Consider the following 25,559-nt stretch of genomic DNA (forward strand, 5'->3'; position numbering starts at 1 on the left):
ATTCTTCAAAAAGGCATGTATGTGGTTTCTGAACTGTAAAATTTTGTCTTCTGTCTGAGTGAACATTTGTGTTTCTCACATGTGTAGGCTTACACACAAGCACACACGCATGTGCATATACATGCGTGCACACACACACACACACACACACACACAGGCACACAAAAGTTTCTAACAACTTAAACTACATAGGCTTGCTGCTATTTTTGCAGGTGCCAGTCCCTGAATCTGTGATGTGAAGCAACCCAGTGTCTGGTAATCGGAGCTTCTTCTTCGGAGGAGTCTTCAGCGTTCCAGATCTTTCTTTAACTTTGTATTCTAAAGTGCTGTGAGGTACCCCATAGATTCCTTGTGCTTTGGAAACACTCATTTTCCCACTCATTACCATAGCAATTGCTTCCTCCATTATTTCATGATCATACTGCCGGTAGCGACCACGTTTTTTCCTTGGCTGTTTATTATCCTTGCGATCGAAGCCATCTTCTGTAGATTCAGAGGTTCCATCAACAATTCCGTTCTTAGTATTAAGACACAAAGGAGAGAGGTCCCCATGCAGAAAGTAGGAGTCAACACTTGATTGAGTTACAGATGCAGAACATTCAATTTTGTTCTGTTTAGGGAGGATGTTTTTCAGTTTCTGAAGAGCCGATCCTTCCAAGACTGATGAGGTTTTGGAAACATGGTACATAACATCGAGGAGTCCAGCACTATCAGGCTGCTGTTTGGGCACAGCACTGATTCTTAGTTGAGGGATTTTTAACTGTACGGTTGGAGTTGATGCCTCATATTGTATATTTTCATTTTTTTCTTTAAACTGAGTGACCATTCTTTGTAGGGTTAACTGGTGGAGGTAACTGGAAGCTGTTGGGAATCTTAATTCTGAGGTTTCAAGTAGACTGAGTTTATTTTTTTCTGTGCGCTCTGCTTGAGCTTTTGCCCACAGGGCTACTTTTTGCAGCACTGCACAAGTTTCTTTACTGTCTTTGTAAGAATAACTGTCACTGAAATCTCGAGTTTTGTTTTTAAAGGATGCAGGCTTTCCTGCTGGTAAGGCTTCTAAGTGGAGAAGTAAAGTTTTTTGAGGTATGCCATAAAGTATGCCTGCTTTATTTATGTCCAGTGCTCCGGACTGAATGTCTTTCAATGCTTTTGAGAGCAAACCATCTGCAAACTCAGCACTTCTTTCCACATAGTCCTCTCTGTGTCTGTGGAGTCTCCTGGATGGATGGAATGAAACGATGGTGAACTGATGCATGAGAGACTCTCACACAGCTATGGAAGGGAAGGGTCCACTCCTTTATTATACTCCTTGCTTAGGTAACATCACTGCTTCTGATACTTTTAAGTCTTTGAGATGTGGTAGCTACTGATTACCATAGCAAATGCTACAGTTCTGGTAGGACCTTGTGTCAAAAATGATACCCCAGCTTCTACAGCAGCCCTTCCAAGAACTTTAAATCATAGCTCAGTATTTGATATAACATTCTCATCTGTTTACAATTCCCTTTTGACACATGCTTGCAGAGCAACACTTAGAACTTTTCTTTCCACAATTAACATCCACTGAATGCCCCCCTCCTAAAGGAGTTTTGTTAGTAGAAACGTGACGTTACCGCTAAACAAGTAATAAAAGAGTCAACCCCCTTATAGAAACTTTGTTGCAACTACTAACAAAAATATCCTAAACATCCAAATAATTTTTCAACATCCCTAAGTTGCAAATAAGTCCTAAGTACGTTACACCCTAAATTTGAGCAAAATTTTATTTGTTCACATGTGTATATATAATTTAAAAAGCAGCAAGGAATAATTCTACTAGACCATTAAAAGTTTTTTGTTTGCTTTTTAAAAATAAGTTTACAAAATGCACATGTAACATAAAAGGGACTGCTATGGTTCGTGGATGGAAGGATGCCAAAATTATAACACTGGTTATTTGTCTATTACTTCAGTTAAACATGAGATTTCAGCACATTAAACATCACATTAATAAATGGTCTTAGCAGCATGCCACCACACACCAGAGGCAGAATCAAAATGCAAGAATGGCCATCAAGAGCTCTCTCTCTCTCATGAGGAAACAGCAAGGATGCTAACAGCTATTTTAAACTTCTTCCTAGATGAGGACTCTATGAAAAATACATATTTTTCCTTTACCCAATTTGAAAGCTTCAACAGCACAGAAAATAATTTTTCTATCATCTTTTCCCCTTTGTTTGCACTAATGTAATTATGCTTTCAGTTCACTTTCAATAACATGAACTAAAGTTTGGTGATTGTTCTGATAACTTTTCTTTAACAGAAAAAAGTGAAAAACAAAAAATGAAACATATGAGTTATACACAAACACACAATTATGAGTGGAAAACTCTTTCATAAAAGCAAAATATAATTGTGTGTGCCAGTACATATTTTTTTTCAGATAACGAAAAAAGTCTGTCTTGAGGTTTAAACCTTCAATTATCGTTACTTTAACCAAAATAATGTTACTACATATTTCTTACCCAGACACCGAATTTTCAGAACATGATCCATCATATGCTGACTGTTCCAAACTTATTTTCTTTGTAGAGAGATCTAGCACTCCATCCCCTATAACAATGATGAAAATATTTAAGTATTACTTCGGAAATTACTATCATTTGCAACATCAAAATGAATTATAATGCTGGATTTCAGAAATATTCTTCTGGACCTTACAAATGCCAAAGTCCAATTACCAGGCTACTCAGCCACTGTGCCATGACATACAACAATCTGTACATCTCATGATGTTGGAGATGGCACTCTAGCCAAATTCTATACCACCTGTCTAGCACAAAAGTTGTCAAGGCAGATCACAAAGTTAAAGTTCATACAAAACACAAAATTTTATAAAAATTACCTTATTAGTACGTATTAGCGTATGATAAAAGCAACACCAACTCATCAATCAGCTAATTAATCCTTCAAAGGTATGGGGGGGGGGAGGTTCCAGCATTTCTGGAAGGCCTGCAGTGATGGCCCAGACCTCCCCTACCAGGGGAATAAAGTTTATAGCCCTGTCAGAAAAGGTCCTACCCTCAAAATCTCAAAATTCAGCTAGAAACCCAATTCAGCAGAAGGCAATCCATTGAGGTATTCTGAACCCAAGTCAAGGCTTCCTATCAGAACCCTAGCTATTACATTTTGCACCAAGCTTCCAAATCATCTTCAGGGACATACCTGTAAGGGGCATTCTGCAGTAGTTTAGTCAGGGTGTCTGTTGTGGGGAGGGGAGGGGAAAGGAGTTTGTAAGCTGCTCTGAGACTCTGAGTGAAGGGCGGGGTATAAATCCAATCTCCTCTTCTCTTCTTCTTCTAGATTTTCTGGATGTTACCATCACATGAGTGATGGCAGCAAGGCCCAGAACAGCTGGTGCGCCCACCTAAGAGAGGGACAGGCACCCCTGACAACTTCAGCCACCTTCCTTTCCAAGAACAGCAAGGTACCCATGAGTACCTCCAAACTGTGTACATGCTCCTTAGCAGCAGTATAACCCCATCCAAAATAAGTTACACACACATATTTTGTATTTCCAAATGGTATCTTTGTCTTATATGAAGTTTTAATTTATTCATCCTCATCCAGTCCTTCAATGCCCCCAAACATTTAGCTTCCCTGGATTTAGATGGAGAGGAAAGACAGTGTGAACACAAACCAGCAGAGTCTCATCAGCATACTAGTGACTCTTAGCTTGAAGTCCCTGGATAATCTCTCTCAGTGGCTTCATGTAAACGTAAAATAGAACCTCAAGGGACCCACAGACCAATGGATCAAACAGCACAGGATCACAACCACTAACACATTCTATGGCCTACCATCCAAGAAGAACTGAGATCAGTGCAGAACCAATACCATCTAGACCTAATGTGGACAAGAAATTCAGAAAAACAATTATACTGAATGAGGTCCAGAAGAACCAACAAGGGCATTCTCCTGCAGTAAATTCAGGATCATTGCACAATATTTATTATTTATTTATTTATTGCAATTACACCCCGCCCTCCCCGCACTGCAGGCTCAGGGCGCCTTACAGTCAGTACAGAAAATAAAGTTAAAACCACATAAAACCATATAAAAGAATTCCATTATTAATACAGTTTCATAAAGTGCTGAAGACAGTTACTCAAGATGGCTTATTTCAGTGCACTCTCTAAAAATCCTTCTGCTCAAGATCTTCCTGCAGCTCAGGCTGGATGACAAAGACCCAGGGACCAGGGCTCTATAATGGTGGCGGCACCCTAGCTGAAAGCCTGGCGGAAGAGCTCCGTCTTGCAGGGCCGCCAGGAACTCTTTCCATCAGGATGGGGCCGCCACAGAGAAAGCCCTGGCCCTGGTAGTAGCAACCCTGGCCTCTTTAGGGTCAGGGAGGGGAAATCGGTTTTGAGACCCTGACCGAAATGCTCTCTGGGGTATATGTGGGGAAAGGCAGTCCCGCATGAATGCTGGACCCTGGCCATATAGGGCATTAAAGGTAAGAACCAGCACCTTGAAGCGGATTCGGTATGCTATTGGCAGCCAGCGCAGTTGCCGCAGCACAGGCTGGATGTGCTCCCACTTGGGGAGACCCATCAAAAGCCTGGCTGCAGCATTCTGCACTAGCTGCAGCTTCCAGATCCGCAACAAGGGCAGCCCCATGTAGAGAGCATTACAGTAGTCTAGTCTCAAGGTGACCATAGCATGGGTCACTGTTGCTAGGTCGGCGTGGTCGAGGAAGGGAACCAACTGCCCAATCATCTGAAGATGGTAAAAGGCTGACCTTGCAGTGGCCGCTACCTGGTTCTCCATTGTTAGGGAGGCATCCAGAAGCACTCCCAAACTCCTAATCCCCAGCACTGGCACCAATGGCGCCCCGTCAAAGGTCGGGAGTGGGAACCCCACCCCCAAACCACCCCGACTCAAGCACAGGACCTCCGTCTTCATCGGGTTCCGTTTCAACTGACTCAGCCTAAGCCAATCAGCCACGGCTTGCAATGCCCAGTCCAGGTCTTCCGGTCTGGAGTCGGACCAGCTGCCCAACATCAGATAGAGCTGGGTGTCATCAGTGTAGTGGTGACATCCCAGCCCATGCCTCTGGCAATCTGGGCAAGGGGGTGCATATAGATGTTAAATAACATCGGGGAAAGCACTGCCCCTTGAGGCACTCCGCAGTCCAGTGGATGCCTCTTGGACTGCTGTTCCCCTAGCGCCACCCTTTGTCCCCAACCATGGAGAAAGGAAGCAAGCCATTGTAAGGCAAGCCCCTGAATTCCTGTGTCGGCAAGGCGGCGGGCCAGCAGCTGATGGTCAACCATGTTGAGCGCCACCGACAGGTCCAGCAACATCAGCACAGCCAATCCGCCTCGATCCAGATGCCTACGAAGATCATCATCCATTAGGGCAACCAGTGCAATCTCCGTCCCATGACCAGGGCGAAAGCTGGACTGGAAGGGGTCTAAGATGGAAGCGTCATCCAAAAAGCTCTGTAGCTGACTCGCTACCGCACTCTCTATTAATTTGCCCAAATAGGGCAAATTGAAAACCGGCCGATAGTTGGCCAATTCAGCCGGATCCAGAGATGATTTTTTCAACACAGGGCGGACAACTGCTTCCTTAAGCACCCCAGGAGAACTGTCCCTCAGCGAGGGACTTGTGGATAATCTCCCTCAGGGTGCCTCGAACCCCGTCACGGCCAGCTTTAATTAGCCATGACGGGCACGGATCAAGGCAGCATGTGGTAGGGTGAATGAGAATTGATATGGTATTGGTTCTGCACTGATCTCAGTTTCTGTGAGAATGAGACCAAAAGCAGATTACAAGGAATCTGATGCTGGAAACATTTAATTCACCCCACCACATCTGTTATGGCTAGCAATGCCACACTGCTATACAGCTGCTATACTGGATCCAATTTGGCTACTTATTTTACTCACTTCCCAATTTCAGAGATTGGTAATTTGTGGGTTAAGGAAAAGGCATCTCATGAGATCTCAGAAGAGAAGCAGAGTTAGACTTGAATGGGAGACCACCAAGGAAGATTCTGCAGAGGAAGGCAATGGCAAACCACCTCTGCTTCTCACTTATCTTCAAAGACCCTTGCTGGGGTTGCCTTAAATCAGCTGCGACTTAATGACACTTAACATACACTGGGGGCAGCTGCCCCCAAAAGCCCATACAAATTGAGGATTAGAAAAGATAAGAATAAATAAGGGCTGAAGGACTCTGATTTGTGCCTGAAAAAATGTTGAAACTAACTGTTGGGATGCTCTGGGGATTTCTTTAAACAGATAAAGGGATGGTTAAACGATTATTAACTTAGCATAACCGACGATGTTCATTGTATTATTGGCTTTTTGAAAATAGCATGGGGATAAGCTGATGTATTGATCTCCTACTCTTGGGTTTTTAGTTAGTAGTGGGTCTTTTTTCTTTCTCCCTAGATGTAGTCCCCTCCCCCATATTTTCAGTTATAGTTTGTAGTCCGTAAAAAAATCAATAAAAACCTCCCCTCAGAGGGAAGAAAAAAAAACATACACAATCACAGAAATTGGTTCAAAGCTCTGGAGAAGATTTGGGGCTTTTGGGGGTGATTGCCCCACCTCTCCTCTAGTGTTAATCTTTTCCAGTCATTCCTTCCCTAGGAAAAGTCAGGCAAATTGCAAAAATCACACAGGTGACATGGTACAGAGTTGCTTGGGTGAGCTGTGAAGTGGCCACCATCAGGACTCACCCCACTGGGCCATGAGTCACTCAAGCGACTTGCACAGAAGTGTGTCTTATGTTGGTGAGTAGGGTTGCCAGACCCCTGGTCCAGGTGGGGATTCTCCCCATTAGATCTGCCACCTCTGAACAGGGACATTGCCAGGCAATGCCCCCAACACAATGGCATCACCCGGAAGCGCCGCCATCGTGTTGCCAACATCGGGGGGGGGGGGGTGATGCTCTAGTTTTTGGGGAAATTCTACGATTTTGAACCCAAAAAAACCCATAAAGTTCTGCCCAACTACAGCGTTACCCCCCCCAATAGTGGCGATGTGATGACATCACTTCTGGGTGATGTCATCACACCACAGAAGATCTTGGGCCAGACTCAGGAGCCCCCCACTGGATCACAGGTAGGACCCTATTGGTGAGTCACCTAGGTGAGGTGTATGGTGGCCACAACCAAACCTGGGAAAGTCATGCATGTCAAGTGGTAGCGAGTCACTCAGGTGAGTTATGCAGTGGTCACTGTCAGGCCTAGGCAAGTCATGCTGTGTCAATGGTGGGCCTGGGCAAGTCAAGTAGTGGATGTGCAGTTACCTGTCACCCAAGTGAGTTGTGCAGTGGCCACTGCTGAGCCCAGGCGACTCACACAAACCCCATGGTAGCAAGTTTTGTAGTCTTGTGAGCTAGCAATGGGCACTCATTCCTTAAAACTACAAGTGTTTCTACTATTTTGTGTGTGTGTTTTTAACCCCCACTGTATTTTTTTTAGATTTTTCTGCAAACCTTGGAATTCTCTCAGTTTTTTGGGAATGCCCCACCATCTGTCCATTGTGTGTATTTGGATCCATGGTATATGGCCTGGATCAGAATGAGATGTTATTAAATTTTTCATAAGTTAAAATCATCTTGGGAGCTCACAGTAACTCCAGATTCATTTTCTTGAATCCATAAATCATAAGGTCCTGAAATTAGGAACGTGATAAAAATGAAAAAAGCAGCAATGGAGGAGCCAACACTGCAGATGTGTACCAATGCAATTGTTTCTAGACTTGAATGCCAAAAGCAGATCAATTTTATTCAAAAATGCCTCTAGAACTCTTAGCATCTAATATATGCATGCCATAGTGGAAAAAAACCTATAGGACAGAATTACTGAGTGGTACACTCTTGGTATATATCCTGTATAGTATTACTATGAATACTATAATAGTAATCCAATTCAGACACTGAGTAAAGAATATAGCACAAAACTGATCCCAACTAAGTGGAAGACTGCTGCCTCCCCATTGTCACAGAAGATCTTTTAATAAGATCACATCAGAAAGAACAATTATGATAAATATACTGAAAAATACATTTGCTCTAGCTTCAGTTGGTATATCTCGGCAGATGGCTTGTAGATACCCAGAAATTTCAGTCTCCCTTCAAAAATAATATGGTGAAGGGATTCATTTCCCACAAATGATAGGTATTTAATACTGGCACTAGACAACTTCCAACAAATCTGTTAAGTCTGATATATAGGAAGCACTTCATGATGCCTGCAGTTATCTATTAGTTATTCTGCAATACAGGGATCAATTACTTAACACTACCTAATCTAATATTTTAATTAGCTACATAGATCCATAACCTTGGATGCCACTTTGCTGTGACCTCCTACATAAAAAACTGTGTATTCAAAAAACAAAATCCGAATTGTGAGTTTTGAATTTATTTCAAAAACTTCAAGCCTGAATGATTCTGAGATAGTGAAATAGGCATCTACAAAAGTATCCCATGTTATGTGGGGGAAGAAGGAGGAGGAGATTGGATTTATACCCCACCCTTCACTACCCAAAGGAGTCTGAAAGCAGCTTACAAAACTTCCTTTCTCTTCCCCTCCCCACAACAGACACCCTGTGAGGTAGGTGAAGCTGAGAGAGCTCTTTACAGAAACTGCTCTTTTTCAAGAACAGCTCTGACAGAACTTTGGCTTGCCCAAGGTCATCCAGCAGATGCAAGTGAAGGCGTAGGGAATCAAACCACTACACCAAACTGGCTTCTATTGCATTTCATTTTCTGTATTTTCTTCCTGATACCACACTGCTGTTTCCCAAAAGGTTTTACACAAAGACAAAGCTAGATTTAAAATAAAACATGCAAATATTGCAGTTTTATACTAACTAAGCAAAGCAGCAATTTACTTGTCCATGAATCACACAGAGTTCTCTATAAAGGTTGCATTAAAGAATTTAAAAGAAGGTTTATTTAGTGTAATGGTGTAGTGGTCTCTAATCTGGGAGAACCGGGTTTGATTCCCCAGTCCTCCACTTGCAGCTGCTAGATGACCCTGGGCAAGCCATAGTTCTGTCAGAGCTGTTCTCTCAAGGACAGTTCTGTCAAGAGCTCTCTCAGCCCCACCTACCTCACAGGGTGTCTGTTATGGGGAGGGGAAGGGAAAGGAGTTTGTAAGCCACTCTGAGACTCCGAGTGAAAGGCGGGGTACAAATCCAATCTCCTCCACCTCCGTTTCTTCTTCTTCTTCTTCTATACTACTACTTCAACATGTTTATTTTGGGCCTTTAATTCATCTATCAAACTCAAGACTTAAGACCTAATGGTGAAACTATTTGGGGTCCAATTTCTCTTTAGGAGCATTTTACAAATGTAACAATTCTATTGGTTACGTTCCAGCTTAGACTCGCACAGTTACCAAGACTCCACAGCGATGAGGGATTGATTAAGATGATCCTCCCACACAGTCTGACAGATTCAGTAGGTTTTCAGATGGCACTGGGGGACTGCCTTTCTGGACTGATTGGCACCATTCTGCGGCAGTCCCAGTCTTATTTCCAGAGTAAGTTTCAGAGTTGTGGTACTGAGGAACTGCTGCTCTAACCCCATTCCCCAAGGCGCCATCTATGTAAAGCCGCTAGGAGAGGTAATCTGGACTGAGCTGCCACCAATGTGCAGATGCCATTCAGCTCTATCTCATGCTACCAGCAAATCTCAAGGAGGCTGTGGAAACTGTGAACAGGTACTCGGAGGCAGTTTTGGAATGGATGAGAGCTAACAAACTGAAACTTAATCCTGAAAAAAACAGAGGTGCTACTGGTGGGGGGGAAGGTTTGACTCAGGTTACCCCCCCCATTCTGAACGGGGTTTCACTCCCCTTAAAGAAGGTTTGTAGCTTGGGGGTGTTCCTGGACTTGGGCCTGCTGTTGGCCAGGGGTACGTTTCAGCATCTTCAGCTGGTAAGTCAGCTGTAGCCCTTCCTGAACAGAAAAGATCTTGCCCCTATGGTGCATGCCCTGGTGACATCTAGATTAGATTACTGCAATGCGCTCTACATGGGGCTGCCCTTGAAGACTGTCCGGGAGCTACAGTTGGAACAGAATGTTGTGGCCAGAGGTTTGACTGAAGTGGGTTGTAGGGACCATATCGCTCCAGTCCTTTTCCACCTACACTGGCTTCCAGTTTATTTGGTTATTTATTCCCAGGCTCAATTCAAGGTGCTGGAACTGACCTTTAAAGCCCTGTATAGCCTGGAACCAATGCTACCTCTAAGCTGTGAGCGTGAGAGGCCACTCATTAACACAGAAGCCCCACTAGCAGCAATCTGGCCATTGCCCATTTTAAAATTACTCAGTGAAACAACCACAAAATATCCCATGAAACAAACGTTCCAATTAGTTTATGACATTTAACACTAAGGCTTAGAAAAATACACAAAAAGCCTTCCCAGTCAGACCAATGAATACGCTATACACAGTCCATAGATACACTGTGGTCTTCTTATTTTTTCTCAGTTGCCAACTTCCAGGTCTGCAAGGAGGCTGTAACAGGCTGGCTGACTTCTTTGCTCTTGATTTTTCACCAATATCTAAACAAATTAGTCACATAATTTATAAACATTGGCATTTAGTGTCAGGAATTGATGGTTGTTCGGGGAGTCCAAAAATTGGATACAGAAGGGGTAGAAATATAAAAGAGACATTATTATTAGGTCTGATTTTCAGACAGAAAATAAGATGACCCCAGTCATATTAGGGCATCATAAGTGTTTTCAGAATTGTGCAGCCTGTAAGTATTCTTTGGACATTAAGGCATATGCACATCCACTGAAAGGATATATGATTCAACTTCCACATTATTCTAATTGTAGAAGAACACGCCAGTGTATGTACCTCTTGAAATGTGTGTAAAATGCAATACATAGGTATTATTTAATTAAAGTTAATTAAAGTTAGAATTTTGGAACATCTTTCTCGCATTAGGTATTCCATTATGTCAGCTCCTCTTGTTGAGCATTTTGTTATGACCCACCTTGACCCAGAGAAGTTAAGATTTTTTGTTATTTATAAATATACACCACAGAAATATAATTGTTTTGATATACAAAAAATTTATTGCAAAGGGAAGCAAGGTACATCTTTGAATATAGAACTTTTGCACCTTATGGTTTAAATAATGAACTTGACTTTTCCTCCTATTTGTAACCTCATACTTTGTGTTATATACTCTCTGTGACTTTAAATGTACTCTGGTATCAGTAACGATATGGACACAATTAGCCTTAAGTGTGCCAGATGAGGCAGTGCATGCAAGAACCATTTGTCATTAGGAGTGTATGAACCCATTTGGGAGAAAGAAGAATGTTTAAACAGTATGGGTAAGTTGGGTGCCAGATTGGAAACATTGATTGTTGAAATTTTATCAATACTGTACACTAGATGTTTTCTTGCTTTGTTATTAGTTCCATAAGAATTTGGCTCTGAAGAAGAAACATAGTCAAAACTCTTGCGGCCAGCCTGTTACAGCCTCCTTGCAGACCTGCAAGTTGGCAACTGAGAAAAAATAAGAAAACCACAGTGTATCTATGGACTGTGTACAGCCTATTCATTGGTCTGACTGGGAAGGCTTTTTGTGTATTTTTCTAAGCCTTAGTGTTAAATGTCATAAGCTAACTGGAACGTTTATTTCATGTATTGTTTTGATTTATGCATTGTGTTAAACATACGCCTTTATAAAAACCTTGAGTGATAGCAGACCTTGAACATAGTTATTTCACGGGATATTTTGTGGTTGCTTCACTGAGTGCAGTATCTCCGTGGTCCTGCTGTATTTATTATCATTTTAAAATTACAGCAGTTATATTCTGCTCAGGATGTGAACTGCTCCACACTGGGGGGAGGGGGAATTAGAGGGAACATTGCCTGGAACCAACATACCTTAAGGACTGTCTTCTCCCATACGAACCTACATGTTCACCCTGGTCATCCTTGAATCCCCTGCTTCAGTTGCCCCACTATCTGAGGCTACATGGGTGGCAGCCCACAAAAGGGCTTTCTCCATCGTGGCACCAAAACTCTGGAAATCCCTTCCCACAGAGAGTTGTCTGTCTCTCGCTGTATCAGTGCCTTTTGATTGCAGGCGAGGATTTTCTTGTTTCATCAGGCATACCCCCAATAATGGTTTATTGGCCCTCCTTCTATGTTGTATGTTTACGTGGCTTTAAATTGAATTCTCAACTGTATTTTGTTTAAATGTTTTTACGTTCGCAGTCTTGTGGACCCTGACTGGGTGGAAAAGGTGGCATGAAAATGTTCTAAATAAATAAATAATTGCTTTTCCTGTGAACTACCTTGATCCACTTACACTACTTATAAATACAGAATCTCTGATGTACACAACTGAGCTACCATGTCCCAAGGTACTACTTATTCCTTTCATTTCAACATGTACCAGCAAAGCAATGCATAAGCAATTCCTATACTTGGACTGACAAGAATGGGGCAGGAAAGCATAAAAAAGACCTGTGTGATCTTTGGGAAGAAACACCCATCTTTCAAATTTAGGGAGCAACCTGAAGCAGATCTACTTAGAAATAAATCTCATTTCATCCAGCAGGCTTACCCCCAGAAAAATACTCTTCAGCTGCAGCTCTGCTCTACAGAAAAATTACTATTTTTGCAATAGATGCAGGTAATTTAAAATGCCATTCAGATATATAATGGATCCCATGTCTCTCATTTCCAGTCGCATCAAATGAAGAACAACAGAAGATTTACCTGGCTGAGTATTCTGCTCTTGTGTTCGATTCACAGTGAGGTCTAGAGGGCTATCCTGTTCTTCCTGAAGTGAATTTTCCGTTTGGTTCAGTTGGATACCTTTACGTATCAGACTTGTTTCATATGATGAACCGTTTCTATTTTCTTGCATTTTACTACTTTTTGAAATGTATTCAATTGCAAATTGACGGATCATCTTTTTCATTAATTCCTGAGCAACTAGGGGAATGTTAGGATCACAGTTCTGAGGAAGATCTAGAAGGGGGGAAAAAACAGCACAACACACATGAATTAGAATAAAAGGTACCAAGTGTATTTCGTTAATTTTTCTTTCTGCAAAAAAAACCCCTCACTAGTCCTGTGGAGCATTTATGAATCTGTCCATTTGCTCAATAAATCTCACTTATTGAAATATCACTACTAATTCAATATTTACTTTGAGTACTGTTGGTTCAAAGAAGTTAAGGGCTACAACCCCAAAAGCTGAGCCCAAATGTATTCATAGTCAAAGATTTCTCCACACGTTCCACTACAGCATCTCCAGTGCTGAAGACTCAGACCACAGTCTGTACGAAAAAGTATCCAGCTCTTCTACATAGGAAATACTAGCAGGAGAACCAGCAAACAAAGGCCTCAACTGCACGTACATTTCCCAAGTGTACACCCCCATGGCCCCTTTCAACTGCATCTAATGGTATTACTTCTTTAACACAGGGGACTGGATTCAGCACAAAAACTGTTCTAGAGAAACAGCGTTCCCAACAAAAATTCCCTCAAGCTGAGATGCTGAAACCAACACTTTCTACATTTAGTTTATTATTACTACAATCCCAGATCCACATTCAAATTATCAACAAACACTTTCTTCATGAAAAACAGCCCTCTACCCACTGAGTTACAACTTCTCACTTACAATTGGAACCCAAATATAAGAATCAGAAAAACATGTGAAGCAGAGATTCAGTTTACATGAGCTGTATTTTTGAGAACATTCTATTAATCAAGCTCAATGCAAATTAAATCTAAGGGAAATCTTTGCACTATAAAAAAAGCCAATTAAGATTGTAACACAAAAACATTGTTTATTGTAACACATGCATTGCTTAATGCTCACTGAGACTGTAACATACCCATGTAAAAATGTGATGCATATATGCCAAAAAGTACACTCATCATGGTGCACATCATATAGATCCATGCGCAAGAGAGCAGAATTATCTGTGGGCCCCAGCCCTTGCACATAAGCGGTCAACATAAACAACAGTCCTAAGGACCAACATTTTGCTGCTTTAGGAAACTAACAGCTGGGTGGATCCCAGCCATATCCTACCATTTCTCTGAGTAGGGCTGCCAAGCCCGAACACCCACAGCCACCCCTCTCCCTTCTCTCTTGAGAGGGGAGGGACAGGGGTGGTGGCTGGCAGCCTGCCTGAACCCCAAGCAGCATTGCCACTTGGCGATTGAACATGTGGGGTCTGCCAGCTACAAGCTCTTAAAGGGACCACTTGGGAAGAGCAGGCGCCCGGCGCCCCTGCTTTGCCAGGCGCACTCTCTTCATTGTGGTGGGGGTGACCATACCCCCTCCTGGAATGCCCCCTAATTCCCCCGTTGGGGAGAAGATTGGACCTGGCAACCCGATCACTGAGCAAAGTCTCTTCATTTGTTCATTAAAATATTCATCCACAATCTTTCTTTTTGGCTCAACTCTGAAGCCTTATACCAATCTAAAGTCACTTCCTCCAACTTAAGTGAGCCACTAAAATTGGAGGAAGGCTATCTGGAGGATGGGATCCAACCCAGTCTCAAAGTTTGCCAAATGTCCTGCCAAAGTTGCCTACAAAGTATTTTGCAACACATTAAAAGGGGTGAATGAAACAGTCCATCTGGACCTCCAAATACAAAATAAGTTACTTGGATATCTAATGAAAATTTGTAATACTGTAGAATTTATTAGTATTCATATATTTCATATAGGAAGGAGTTTGAGTGATGCCCATTTCATATGTTTACTTCATTCACGGAGTCAGTGTTAAGAATGAAAAAATAATGGCATTGTTTGCAGTTTTGAAATTACTTCCTTCTATTTTAATGTTAATTGTTACAGCTGAATCACAAAATGTAGTTTTTCTTCCCTCCAAATGAGGATTCTAATCCACAGTTTAATCCTATTTTAGAGAGAACAAACCACAGTTGTGGTTAGGAAGGAACCACAAATTGTGCTTGGCTGTTAACATGAAATAATTAATTGCTGTGCTGTGCACAAAGGAAGGAGGAAGGTGGACTGAGTGCAAATCCAAAGCACTCCTGAGTTCATTCTATTAGTGACATACTAGAGTTTGGTCTTATGTATGAACTATGTCATTTCCTTGAATACAGAGAACAGGGAGTGGAGCTTGCAAAACAAATTATTGTCCAACTCTCTTCCCAATACAGCCCCTTAAGTCATCTGAAAAACTGCTAGTGAGGGCAAGGGGGCCTTTGTGCAAGGTGTGAGATATACTGCATGAGGATACAAAAGAAAAGGGCAGATCAGCAAAGATCTAGTTGATGAAGCCATTAAAGTTAGGAACAAGCCACTCAAAATGCTGAATTACATTTAAAGCAAAGTACTATAATATAAACTAATATATACGATCTTCTAACCATGTGGACCGTGTCAGCTAACTGCCTTGGGTAACATCTACGTCTCTAACTTAAAATGGAAGAGATACATTCTAAATGCAGATAGGTTTGTAAATAATGGCAAAAAAATCCCTGTATTCAGAATCCACCTTCTTATCTGAGCAGGCTAGCCAGATTTGAGGCAATCTGCACCCTGCCATTAAAAAAACCCCTTAATTCAGCAACTAACAGCAAAGATGTGACAGTTATAACTTGTTCTTCCCCTTCCGAATGCCAAACGAGTGGGTCATACACTTTTTCCCAGAAGTCCAACACGGAGGAGCAAGTAACACCTTTTCAGAAAGACGTTCCAAAGTCTTGGTGTTATAACTGATGAAACGACTATTTCCAGCTGGAGCTTTGAAACCTCTAAAAGCTAATATTGGAATAGTGTCTTCCCTGATTTATTTCAATAATCTTTAATAATTTAATAACAATTGTAACAAATTGTTTATTTGTTGACGTTTTTACCATATTTTACTTGTAAACCACCTCAAGCAAAATAAGAAGTTCTAATGAATAAGGAGGTTTTGTGGTAATGCAGCAATGGTTATACATAGTAACATTTTTCAATTCTAGAGGAGAGGAATGCTGCAGTTTTCGAATTACCTTCAAGAGCAACTCCACATGGAGCGGCTACAAAAGCATAGGTGATTGTAACTCTGTCCCTTAGCCTCTGAGAAGCACTGCTGATATATCACATACAGTTGATAAGAAGTTCCACAGTGGCCACCTGTTTACCAAGAAGCAGTTCTGGGCCAAGTCTTGCACATATTGCACATATGAATTACACTGATCACAGGTATGCTCCCAAATCTTGGGGTGGAGGATGAGTATCCCAGGACTACTTCTGTTTTGCTTCGCAAAAGTATCTTGAAACATTCTCATGCAAGGTTATATGTGAAAAAGCTACATCAGATGTAAAACTTTATATGATTTTTTAAAAAGAACTGTGAAAAGATGTCCTTAATACTTGACTGTGGCCTTTTCCTTGTGGATTTGATTCCAACATAATTTTTATACTATTCCATTATGAAAGACATTTCAAAAGAACTCTTGTGGAAGAAAAGCAAATGTTGCGGCACTTATCCCATATCAGAGCACTCCAGGAATCCAAGAGCTTCATCTGATTATGCAATAATGTATTTTACCATAATTGTGTTCTGAAAATCCTTTCCTGAAGAAGAAACCATGGGGTTCAAAACTCACAACATAAATTCAGTTGGTCTAATATTTCACTTACTCTCGCTAAACAAAACAAAAGTCTCATAGCAAAAGAAAAAATATTTAAAAGAAATCTTATTTCCCAAAAGCCGGTTCTCAATATAGAAAGCAAGGCAATATTTCCTGAAGTCCTCATCAGTGCTTTGCAAAAACAACACAGCATAAGAACAAGCCATGTTGGATCAGGCCAATGGCCCATTCGGTCCAACACTCTGTGTACACAGTGGCCAAAACCCAGGTGCCCTCAGGAAGTGCACCAGCGGGGCCAGAATTCCAGAAGCCCTCCCACTGTTGCTTCCCCCCAGCACCAAGAATACAGGTCATCACTGCCCCAGACTGAGTCTTTCATCTAGACCTTGTGGCTAAGACCTCTGGTCCAGATGTTTATCCAATCCCTTCTTGAAGCTGTCTATGCCTGTAGCCTCCACCACTACCAGTGGCAGTGAATTCCACGTGTTAATTATCCATTGGGTGAAGAAGTACTTCCTTTTATCTGTTCTGAGCCTACTGCTCCTTAATTTCACTGAGTGCCCACAAGTTCTTGTATTGTGAGATAACACAGCTAAATAGATGAAAAATTGAAGTTTTACAAGTGAAGACGATGTCTGGTGGTTCCTGCAAGTTAAAGGAGTTAGATGATACCTGCATTTATGAGCCCTGAAGCTGGTGTAACTACTGGGCTCCCAGGCAGCAGCTGTTCCTGTGAACATTTTTCAATACTGCTTATTCTTCTGGGTTATACTACATGAGCTGGCAAAAAACCTTTCCTGGAAAGCAGGGACTTAAGCTATCACTCAGGCCTTTGTAACCTTATACACTGAAGTCTGAAAATACCGTATATTCTACAAGATGATGCAAAAATTATACTTTACATCTCTTAACTGCCATTAAGTTATCAGAACTGGGCCACAGAATCACTCCATCCCTCCTCCACCTGCTTTTCTACCTCTTGTTGCTCAGAAGAATTATTTTAGAATCAACGCTGACCACCAGTTACTACAGTTAATGTAACTTACATGTAGTTAAGAAGGGGAAATTAAGGGAAATTTATTCCAGACAGAGAGGGTGGAGTGAGTAATCTGATACCCCATTCCTAATCCCTTCAACCCAGTTAAACAGATCCCAGGTGTTACATCTGTACTAGTCCTTCATGGAACTGCCTTCCCAGAGCACCAGAGCTGGTGTGTTAGCCACTTGTTGCCCAGGGCCAGGAGAGGAGTTTTAGGGGCAGTTGCCAAATTCTACACCAAATATACTTTCGATTAGATTCCCAGGTTCTGGAAGAATAGACCAATCTATGGAGCAGACTATGGACCCACCAGTTTTCAGTAGATTATGATCGGAAAACAGCATACAAGGGCTAGCATTGCCCGGGAAATCCCCTAATATCATCCCACAAAGTTTCTGGCCTATTGAAGGAATTGCCAAGGTCACTTGATGGCCCAGTGAAAGGGCATTACGTTTTGCATGGAGAAGGTCCCAAATTAAATTCCTGATCTCCCCATTTAAAGGATCTCAGGTAACAGAGGTTTCCCTGGACCCTGGTTGATGCTTCTCTAGAGAGGAAAACAGAAGAGAAGAGGAGGAACTATCAACAGGTGGGCAAACACCTGACAAGTCCAAAGCATTTACGCTATAGAGCTTGGGGGGGAGGGGTTTAAATTGCAACATGGTTATCCCAATGTCCCGAAGAATTACTGCACCTTGAAATCAATGGGATTATATCCTTGTAAATATAAATGATTTTTTTTTTGCTTTAAATGGCATTTTATCAAAGTGTTTATAAGATTTGAAACTAGTTTTAATCTTTGGTGATACTTTAATTACAAGTTTGGCACAACGGGGTCTAGATCCTGTGATACCTAGTCCAGGGGTCCCCAACCTTTTTTGAGCCTGCAAGCACCTTTGTAATTCTGACACAGCATGGTGAGCGCAGCTGCCACAAAATGGCTGCCATAAGAGGTGGAGCCAGCTACAAAAAGTGGTTGCTGCAGCTTACCTTCAGGCCCATACTGAAGATTATTGTGCTGTCCTGGCAGTTGCTGCCAAAGCAAAAAAATCTGCCCAGCCTATCAAATCTCCAATGTTCAATTATAAGCCTGGCTTAGTAAATGCCCCACCTGGCTCCACCCACTCATTAAAAACACTTGGCGGGTGTCAGGAAAGTGCTGGCAGGTGCGATGGCACCACGGACATCACGTTGGGGATCCCTGAACTAGTCCTTATCTACTTCTCTACTTCTAAAACCTTTAATTTAAATACATTCTAAGTTCCACTGATCAGTAAGAAAATTAAACATCAAAGTAAACATCAGCTTAATTCTCACTGACTGATCATGATGGGACCTAGTTGAACTGTTTCCAAGGCACTTGTTAAGTTTCTATAAGCAACTTCTCACTTACAATAATGTGCTACCGAACATGGCACCTCCGAGGAGGGAGGAGAAGGATAAACAACCAAAACTGAAGTCCCCTGCCGGAAATGCCAGTCCAGCGAGTTCTGCTCCTAGACAGGACACTATCATAGACTTCCAAAATATGCTGACTGAGGCTCTGCGCCCTCTGCTGGAACAAATGACATCGCTCCATAAGAAACTCGATGCACAACAAAGCCAGTTAAATGAGACTACTAAAAACACAGAGAAAATGGAGCAAGAACTAAAAGAAGTGGATGCCAACACTCTGAAGCTTAAAAAACAAATGCAGGTGATGAAAAAAAAGAGAGCAACTGACGAGGCTCAACTTTTACAGCTGCAAATGGAAAAGGCAAGCTATGTCTTAAGATTCCAGGGGTCTCCAGAAGTAAAAGGAGAAGACTTAAAGCAGATTATGTGTGATGCATTGAGTTCGGTTGCAGATTTAAAAGCGGATTTTCTACAAAACGAAATAGATACGATCTACAGATTGTACTCTGACTATATAAGAAAGAATAATCTGCCCGGTGAGATTGTGGTGAGATTCTCCAGGAGACAAGTAAGAGACCAAGTATTGAAAGCAACAAATGGAGCCACCCTGAAAATCAAAGACAAAGAAATAAGAGTCTTGAAGGATATTCCATTTGAAGTAAGGAAGAAGAGAAAGAAATACAGAGACTTGGCGCTGTTCTTACAGAAAAACAATGTCCCCTACAGATGGAGTGTTCCTGAATGCATGCTCTTCAAATTTAAATACAAGAAAGAAAAAATTGACTCTGTTGTAAAGGCACGCAAATTTCTACATCAACATGCCACTCCAGCAGGTGAAGAGGATAAAGATGAAGATGGCAGCAGCAGGGGAAGTGAAGAAGAAGGAGTACTGGCACTTTCTGATGAGGACTCAGTTTCTGAACTGGGGGCAGCTGCCCCTAAACCAAGCTATTGACTGAGAAACAAAAAGGATAAAACATGAGTTATGATTGTTCTCCAGATTCTGTTTTAAATTAATTTAAATCATTTCTCTATAGAGATCTTTATATAGTCAGATATGCTGGAGATTCTAGTACAAGCAATAAGAATTGTGTATTCACTCAACGTAGCAAAGTATAAGCTCTTTTACTTAGAAACTAATTTTGTAAGCATTGTGATTGACCACCATCTCTTGGGTTTTTAGTGGGTTTTTTTTTTACTTTCACCTGTAGTTTGTAGTTACCTTTCCTTGTTTCTTTGTAGTTTACAGAAAATGCAATTTTAAAAATCCCCTACGGGGGGACAAAAAAAAGAAAAGAAAAACAGACCAGAAAAACAGAGAGATATAAATCTGACATTAAAAATCACAGTACTCAGAAAGCAATGGGAGAACATTCTAATCTTCCAGGACCTTCCACTGCTGGCCCAAGAGTGGCAGTTCACCTACAGAGAAGCTTCAAAGGGATATTACGACGTGAGATTGCAGAACTAGAATTCATTAACTGGTTAAGGACACATACACACCAACTGGGGCTGAATAGGGACACCGGATTCTTATCTCCTTACAGATTCTTATCTCATTCTGCATTTCCCACCTATATGCATATCTCTTTGCTCTAATTAAACTGATCACGTTTTGCATTGTGCCTCCACATCCGGACTCCAAGTGGAGTCTGGATTTCTTGATAGCACTTCATTTTTACATGTATCTGAAGAAGTAAGCGTTGACTCACAAAAGCTTATACACTGGAAAATTTTGTTGGGTCTCTAAAATACTAGTGAACTCAAATTTTACTACAGAGTAACATTGCTATCCAACTGAAATATTTTATGCAGCTAACAAAAAAATTATTACAAAACCATTGAATAAACCACTATTGAAACCACAACACTTAAAACAAATCAAGGTCAAGGAAAGTCTAAAAAAAGCCATGCTAATCCCTAATCCTGCTCTAACAAAATGGTTTTGCATGGCCTTTGGAAATCTTGTAAATATGGACTAAGGCATCAACCCTAAATGCACTTGAAGACTCGGAATAAGAGATTTAAATCAGTAGGTCTTGCTTCTTAATACATTTGGTTAAGGCCAGGCTACAAGTCCAATTTTTGTTTTGGAGAACAGTCTCATGAAGAGATAGCCACTACTTATAGCACTACAGTATAGTAAAATAACAGGACAGAATAAATATACAATTAATTTATGGAACTTTTAAATGCCATTTGGACCTATAACAACTAAATAGAATTATAAATTCTATAATTATAGAATTATAAATTCTATAAATAAATTATAAACAGCTGTTGCTGGGGGAAAGAACAACAAAAGATGATCAACTAGCTAGACATTATATAGAAAGAGAATGGGAGACTAGATGGATGCTTGGTCTAATCCAGTAAGGCAGTTCTTAGGTTTGCTGTGAGATCACCTTTTAAGCAGGACTTCCCTAATAGGACAAAAGTATGTCACAGGTTCATATGGGGACAAATGTTTTGCAAATATACCTAAGCCACTTGAGCTTTCAGCCATAACTAGCATTTTGAAGTGAACTTGCTAAATGGGGAGCTGAACTTAGGTCTTCTGCATCCAAAAGAAATACTCAATCCACTGTATTCCTCTAGTCCCTAATCAGGGGAGAACCCAACCACTAAGAGAATCCGAGTATGTTACTGAAATAAACAAAGATACAATCACTAATATTTTACTGGAAATGGATATTAATAAACCTTGGCAAATCTATTTTTTTATCCTAAAAGTAGTTCTAATATAAAATAGTATTATCTGAACAGTTTAACAACAGAAAAAGACTATTTAACTATCAAAATAATCTAGGAAATAAGTTAAAGACGGACAAATATACTGACAACAGAACTCTGAAACACTCAGGCAGGGAATCAGAGACAGATGAAAATAACAAATGGGTACAATAAACACAATTTACATCATGAAAATCACCAGTTAAAAATGCAAGAATTTTAGAGGAATGCTATAAGAAACGGCAATGTACAACAATGTCACCAGACTAAATAAACAACAGTACCTTTCTTGCGAAAGAGTGCATTTAGGTAATTCTCTGCTTGGCATTCAATTTTGTCAGTGTTGGACTGGCCCTGAGATGACAGTTCCTCTGTAGGGGTTGACTGCAAAGAACCAATGACTGTTGTATGATCCTAAAAAGGAGAAAAATAACCCAACAGATCTAAAGGTTGAAGATGATTTTGAGGATAAGTTGCCGCCCTGAGCCTGCTTTGGTGGGGAGGGTGGGGTATACATTGAATGAATGAATAAATAAATAAATAAGGTTTAAATATGGACCTTCATAAATTTAATTTGCAAGAATTCATTTACAGACTTTAGAATCATAGAATCATTGCGTTGGAAGGAACCTCCAGGATCATCTAGTCCAACTCCCTGCACAAGGCAGGAAATTCACAAATACCACCCCCTCCACACCCACAGTGACTGCTGTTCCATGCCCAGAAGATGATGGAAAACCTCCAGGATCCCTGGCCAAACCGGCATGGAGAAAAATTGCCTCCTGACCCCAAAGTGGCAATCAGCATTTCCTTGGGCATGTGAGAAAGGACCACAAGAACTAAGCACTGAGGCAACCCTTCCCTCTCATGATCTGCCTAAGTTCACAGAATCTGCATCGCTGTCAGATGGCCATCTAGCCTGTTTGAAAACCTCCAAAGAAGGAGAGCCCACCCCCTCCCCAGGAAGCCTGTTCCTCTGAGGAATCGCTCTGTCAGGAAGTTCTTCCTAATGTTTAGCCAAAAACTCTTCTGATTTAATTTCAACCCACTGGTTCTGGTACGACCTTCTGGGGCAAAAGAAAACAATTCTGCACCATCCTTTATATGACAGCCCTTCAAGTACTTGAAGATGGTTATCATACCACCTCTCAGTCCTCTCTTCTCCAGGCTAAACATATCCAAGCTCCTTCAACCTTTCCTCACAGGACTTGGTCCTGTGACCATCTTTATTGCTCTCCTGAAAAATATTACTTATAAAATCTTTTTAAACAATTTATGGCACAAATACTTACACTGACTGTTTCTTTATGTAAATTACAAAAGGAACATTTTTCTTCCATAGACCAGTCGGTCACTTCTTCAGGTTCACAGTCTAGGGTAAAACACATTTCAAATGCAAATTGTAAAAATACATTGTTAAAGCAGCTTATAGTTCACTGCACTATAGATAATTCTGTAATTAAACACTATTGTTTAACCACCCTTTGGAATAGGAAATTTTAGACTGAATTAGTTCACATATGTATAAAACAAAAAGGATGTTTGAACCTATGTGTGATCCCAGGTTCTAATAAGGAAGTTTCTTTCTCTCTATTCATTTACTACCTACTATAGATAATTCTATAAATTTCCATCCTTTCTTCCCTGACATCAACATACTCGCCCCTTACAGTGTTATGAAATCTTGCAGTTACTTTCGCAAAGTAACGGTCTTCTATTCTACCACTCTGCTCAGTAGAGGGCTGTGGTTTTTTTTAAGCAGTTCAATTCGTGCTTTGATAAGTAACTAGTCTGATAAAGACTGCTGTTTGGCTTAAAGGAGCAACAGTCCCAAAGCTCAGAGAGGCTGCTGAAATTTCCTGAAAACTACTGCTTGAGTTAGACCCCAAAGGAGACAACAACTATGGATATCAGTCAGTTTCCTCCTCAGATTAAAGTAGTCTTTATTTGTCCACCAGAAGAAATAGGAAAAATAGCAGTGTGAGGTTCCTTAAAATAAATTCCAGCACTTGTGAGCTATACAGAACTAAGAAAGCATCAGAACAGGGAATCTAAGTCTGCTGTCTGTCTTGGCATATGCCCACTCTGAATAAAGTGTGGCAATTCCCAATGAACCAGTATATCATGCCATGAGGAGCAAAAGCACAGCTCTAATAGTATGAAACAAAAGGGAGACCTGTGAGAAAGCGAGAAATCAGTTCTACACACAGACCCTGCCTTGGCTGCTGCCTGTCTGTCCTTCCCACCACCGATTTTTCACATGCCATCTTGGATTCTGTAGTAACGCAAAATGCTTCCTGAACTCCCATGCATTGGTTTCTATAACACCTGGGCATACAGACACGTTGTTATTAATTTGTGGATACAGGTGGCTACCCCATTTTCTGAAAAACTAAGATTTTTCTGTAAATCTGTATGGTTACCTCAGATTTGCAGAATCCTAAATAATAGCTGCTGAGAGCCTAGTTGTACAGATGAATCTATCTGCACAGAGGTTTACCCTTGGCTATTGGATACAGTGATATTATCAAGTTGCATTTTTGAGATCTTGTTATATACAACAGACACAATCTACCAAAAGATAATCACTTTGATATTCATTAATATTGATAAAAGGGTTAAAAACATGTTTAATAAAGTTAACAGAAGTTGAAGTCAATTGGGCTTTATCAAACACTTAACTCTGGCGAGACTGTACTCTGTACATTTTATTAGGATAGTCCACATAAGACACATGTAGGCCAAGTGAAACACATCTTCCCAGCCTTCTTTCTTCAAACTAAACCAATTAAGGCTGCTTTTTCCACACAGCCACACAGTTTTAAACAACACACACAGAAAGTCTGCATGTCAGTATAACTTTTAAAAAATCACAAGCATGCTGCCAGCAAAATTATGCAAATGAAATTATAAAACTCCGTGTTGATATACCTTTTAAACAGTAATTGTCACAGTGTAGTGAGGATGGTGTCTGTTGTTATTCTGATATGAGGCATGTATGTGAGTGCACACATGCATGTGCAAAAGAGTGCACTGGAGGTTTACAGCTACCATGTTTATGGCTGAGGAAAGACTTGAACAGCAGCAAAATCATGTGGTAAATTTCTCCTACACTGTACCACTTAATGCAAGATTATATATTTGAACAAGCTGAGACCCCACAAGGACTTGCAGGAGGATCTCATTTTCCTCTGTATCCTCCCCCACAGCATCTCCCCCTTTCCTGCTTCCTTCTCCTTACCCACAAGCCAAACCACCTTTAGTTGCCCTCCCAGTCGTCACCCCCTCTATCAGGCAGCCTCTCCCCATGAGAAGTTTGGACAACTTGCAAAAGTTGGGCAGAGACCACTAGGAGGCCCAGGTTGCATAGTGGCTGCTGGGCCCAGCAAGTCCTCTTTCATCATGACACGGGGTGGGTGGGACCTCTTCTAGGGCTCTTTCGACCTCCCGGTCCACCCTGCTCCACCCCACAGCTTTGCTTTAAAGAAATCAAGGCTTGGAGAGCTCAGCAATATTGTTATGGTTACCTAAAGGTTTTCCTTGCTCGAAAGCTAGTCAAATCTGACTCTAGGGGGCAGTGCTCATCTCCGTTTCCAAGCTGAAGAGCCAGCGCTATCCGAAGACATTTCCGTGGTCATGTGGCTGGCATGACTAAACACCAAAGCACACAGAACACTGTTACCTTCCCACCAAAGCAATACCTATTTATCTACTTACTAGTAAGCAAAGCCCGTTGTGGCGGTAGACAACGGGCCCCTAGATAGGAAGGAAGGGCG

The 25,559-nt window shown here is 41.3% G+C and overlaps 1 protein-coding gene across 1 annotated transcript in view; it reads right to left on the reverse strand.

The window, feature by feature from the left end:
* Positions 1–184: 184 nt before the first annotated feature.
* LCORL (ligand dependent nuclear receptor corepressor like) overlaps positions 185–25,559 on the reverse strand; it is a 37,175-nt gene continuing 11,800 nt past the window's right edge. Inside the window, exons 2-6 of the mRNA XM_015426274.1 lie at positions 23,076–23,155; positions 22,068–22,197; positions 12,762–13,016; positions 2,505–2,592; positions 185–1,217 (exon numbers count right to left, since the gene is read on the reverse strand). Coding sequence (XP_015281760.1) covers positions 185–1,217; positions 2,505–2,592; positions 12,762–13,016; positions 22,068–22,197; positions 23,076–23,123 — 1,554 coding nt within the window. The 5' untranslated portion in view covers positions 23,124–23,155. The remainder of the gene's footprint in view (positions 1,218–2,504; positions 2,593–12,761; positions 13,017–22,067; positions 22,198–23,075; positions 23,156–25,559) is intronic.

Source organism: Gekko japonicus, unplaced genomic scaffold, assembly GCF_001447785.1.
Source record: "Gekko japonicus isolate JY-2015 unplaced genomic scaffold, Gekko_japonicus_V1.1 scaffold451, whole genome shotgun sequence".
In the NCBI taxonomy this organism is placed as follows: domain Eukaryota; kingdom Metazoa; phylum Chordata; class Lepidosauria; order Squamata; family Gekkonidae; genus Gekko; species Gekko japonicus.